Source organism: Panthera tigris, chromosome D1 (genome assembly GCF_018350195.1).
Source record: "Panthera tigris isolate Pti1 chromosome D1, P.tigris_Pti1_mat1.1, whole genome shotgun sequence".
NCBI classification, from domain to species: Eukaryota; Metazoa; Chordata; class Mammalia; order Carnivora; family Felidae; genus Panthera; species Panthera tigris.
Window position 1 is genome coordinate 63239448 of NC_056669.1, and position 3946 is coordinate 63243393.

Consider the following 3946-nt stretch of genomic DNA (forward strand, 5'->3'; position numbering starts at 1 on the left):
TGCTGCAGTTGGAATTGTGACTGAAATAAGACTGAAGATTTAAAAGCTCAGATGCCAGACAAGACTCTAGGGCTTTGGATTCCAATTCTGGTAAATGATATCTGTGTGACTAGTAAGTTACTTTGCCTTTCTACACTTCAATTTCCTTATCTGTAAAATAGAGATTGAAAATATACTTCCTCATAGGATTATCGTGAAGATTAAATAAACTAACACATATAAAGTACTTAGAACTATGCCAGACTCATAGTAAGCATTCAGTAAGTGTTAGTCATTATCATCAGACACAGCTGGAACTCCTCGGTTGAACAAGGCAGACTTGTAATAATATTGTCTTCATCAGGTCTCCATCTCAGGTCCTATATTTCTCTTAGTTTAGGTTCCTGAAAGAAGAGGCTAAGAAAAGAACTTTGGTGCAGATAGCTTATTGGAAAAGTGATTCCAGGAAGTGGTATAAGGAAACAGTAAGAGTGACACAGGAAACAACTAAACACCAGTGAAGTTTGGATTATTGAAGTTGATACTCTAGACCATGCATTCTGTATGGGGGCAATATAAATCCCAAAGTTCTTAGAAGAAGAGAGAAATGTTAGACATCGCAATGGTTTGTGGTCCTCTAGAGGGCTGCCGTATATAAATAGATGTACAGTATATCTGTGCTATTCAAATTTCATTCTGAATTCATCTAAAACAAAATTCTGAAAAAGTCCTTTAGGGACTATAATAATAATGATAATAGTAATAGTAATAATAATAAACATGGCACAGACAATGGGGACTCAACTCCATAGAGCTCAACCTGTAAGAATCATACAGAGTGCTTCCCAGAAATACCTGGTGTCTTTATTCATCAATTTTCCTTTGCGCTCTGGTTAAAGATTGCCTTTGGGGCATTAACTTGCCCATACTTCAACATCTTGGGCAGAATGCTAAAAGACAAGGTAGGGAGCTCTTGACGTAGAATGTCAGCAGTGCCAAGCAAGTCAGAATTGTCCACTACAGCTGACGCTAAGGTCAGAGGCGAGCTGAAACTGGGCATTATGGAGTAGTAAAATTCACTAATATCTAGTTCAGAAGTTTAAGCTCCTGCTTATTACTGGCTTTTTTTTTTTCTTGAATAGGGCCTTGGCCACTGAAGTCTTATGTTACATTTCTGAATGTCACATTTTTTCATGATACTTTTCCTTTTAATCATGTGAAATATTTATACAAGGGCCAGGATTATGATCCCTGGGTATATATTTTTCTTTTCTTCCTTTACCTGTTTGGATTGCTACTTTAGAAGCCTCTTTTAAAAATGCTATTGAAGGGACCAATGCTATGTCATGATCTCACAGCTGGTGAGATCGAGCCCACATCAGGCTGTATGCTGACAGCCAGAGTCTGCTTGGGATTCTCTCTCTTTCTTCTCTCTCTGCTCCACCCACCATCCCCACTGCTCACACATTCTCTCTCTGTCTCAAAATAAATAAACATTAAAAAAATAAAAAATAAAGATGCTACGGAAAAAAAGCCAGAACTAATAGCTGCATTTTATCTGTTGACTTTGAAACCATATTTGAAACTCCTACTCTATTATGAACAAATTTATTATTGACCTCTGTGTTTTGATTTTGAATTATAAAAGCAAAAGTGGTTTTATTGACTAAACAAGTTCACCTCATTCTCAGACTGCTAATCCAGGTAAATACAAAATATTTATTGAGAAGAAAAAAATTAAATTGATCCAAAGACAATTCCCCGATAAAACTTCACGGTAATTTAGCAATATGTAAGTATGTTGATATCAGGATTAATTGAGAAGCCATGTCAAGTAGGATACTCAGCCTACCAAATGGATCAAGCAAAGAAAGACGTGCTTAAAAACTATGTAACAGCAATATGCATCCTAATGCCAACTGGCACCTACCAGGAAGCATCTGAAAACAAATAGTCCAACAAGGTGCACTTGTTATCATTGTGCTTGTTTATAAAGATTGTGAAAACTGAACATTCAGAATGCATGTGTTTTCTTTCTGATGACAGGTAAACAGGAATAAACATTAATGGGAGAAGGAAACCAAACTTCTGTGGCTGAATTTATCTTGCTGGGACTTTCACAGAATCCAAAGGTCCAGATCCTGCTGTTCTGTGTTTTCCTTACCATTTACCTTCTCTCTATGTTTGGAAACCTGCTTATAATAATCCTCATTCAAAGTGACTCTCGACTTCACACCCCCATGTACTTTTTCCTCAAAAACTTGTCCTTTGCTGACCTCTGTTTCTCTACAAGCATTGTTCCTCAGATGTTGGTCCACTTCCTCGTAAAAAGGAAAACCATTTCCTTTGCTGGATGCTCACTGCAGATAATTGTCTTCCTTTTAGCAGGGTGTACAGAGTGTGCACTTCTGGCAGTGATGTCCTATGACCGCTATGTGGCTGTCTGCAAGCCCCTGCATTATTCCACTGTCATGACCCAGAGGGTTTGTGTCCAGTTGGCCATAGTGTCTTGGATCAGTGGGGCATTTGTATGTTCAGTGGACAGTGCATTTACACTGTGTCTCCCCTACCAGGGACAGAATATAATTAATCATTATTTTTGTGAACCTCCTGCACTCCTGAAGCTGGCTTCAGCAGACACCTACAATGCTGAGATGGCTCTCTTTTCAATGGGTGTGATTATCCTCTTAGCACCTCTCTCCCTCATCCTTGTCTCCTACTGGCATATTATCTCAACAGTGATTCAGATGCAGTCAGAGGAGGGGAGGCTCAAGGTCTTTTCTACCTGTGGCTCTCATCTCACTGTTGTGGTTCTCTACTATGGCTCTGGAATATTTGCCTACATGAGACCCAATTCCAAGACAATGAATGAAAAGGATCAGGTCATCTCTGTGTTCTATTCAGTTATGACTTCCATGCTGAACCCCATAATTTATAGCCTGAGGAACAAGGACGTGAAGGGTGCTCTCAGGAGGCTGGTTGGAAGATAGTCAACCTTCAGAGGCAGTGATTTCTGACATTTTTCTTAAGCACTTGGAAGCTTATGACTGACAACAATAGCTCTACTACTATCCTTGTCCTTTCTTTCCCTCGCTTTATATGCTCCAGTTGATTTTTCTTCTCCACACGTATTCATTAAATGCCTATTCAGTGCAAGCATTGTGTCTAGAACCTCACAATATGTGAAACTTGGTGTCTTCCTTAAAAGGTTTCATTACCTCTTGGTCAACAGAGTCATGTTCTGTCTTGCACTCTTTTGTTTTCTTATGGTCTCTTTTTGTAGTTCTTTCCTGAGGGAAATATTTTCCTAGCAAAGTAAACTCACCGTTGAAATGTTGGACCAAGGGAAAAAATGGATTAATCTCCCTGAACATATTTCTAGCATCCTTCAGCTATTAATGAGCTGGGAAACCCAAGTTGTCATACAGTCACCTGTGGGCTTGCTGAGGTTCTGTTTCCACGTTTCTGACTAAATCAACAGTGACTGGTTAAAAAGTCAGCATTCTTTTCAGACATAAGGATGTCTTATGAGATATACCCATAGATGCATTACCTCAAACTGCCTTATTTCCAGTTAAAAGTGATTGAATCCTATAGTGTTTCTGTAACTTTCAGGCCCTCCTTGGCAATGAATTTAACTGTACTGCATGATGACCCTTTCTAAAGCATTCCTTTCTTCTTTCTCTTTTCTCCTTCCTCCATTTTTTGGTGGATAATTTTGTGCATAGTGTGTACAGGTATGAAAGAGTGTGCAAGTATGTACAGTTGTCTGCATGTGTATGTGTGTCTGTTGTCTGTGATATGTAAGCTTGACTATGTAGAATTCTCTACCAATATTATTGAATCGGATTTCTTCTCACCCCTTTACTAAGTACTATATTATCTTAGGCCAGTCTCACCTGTCCCCTAATTATTTTCCATGCCCTCCTCAGTTTTGTAGCTGTCTGCTACAATGAGTAGCAGAATA

General features: G+C 38.9%; 1 protein-coding gene across 1 annotated transcript; it reads left to right on the plus strand.

The window, feature by feature from the left end:
- The first annotated feature begins 2045 nt into the window (after nt 1-2045).
- LOC102956190 (olfactory receptor 2D3-like) lies at nt 2046-2969 on the plus strand. Its single transcript, XM_015537939.1, has one exon. The coding sequence runs from the start codon at nt 2046-2048 to the stop codon at nt 2967-2969; it is 924 nt and encodes a 307-aa protein (XP_015393425.1).
- Nucleotides 2970-3946: the final 977 nt, after the last annotated feature.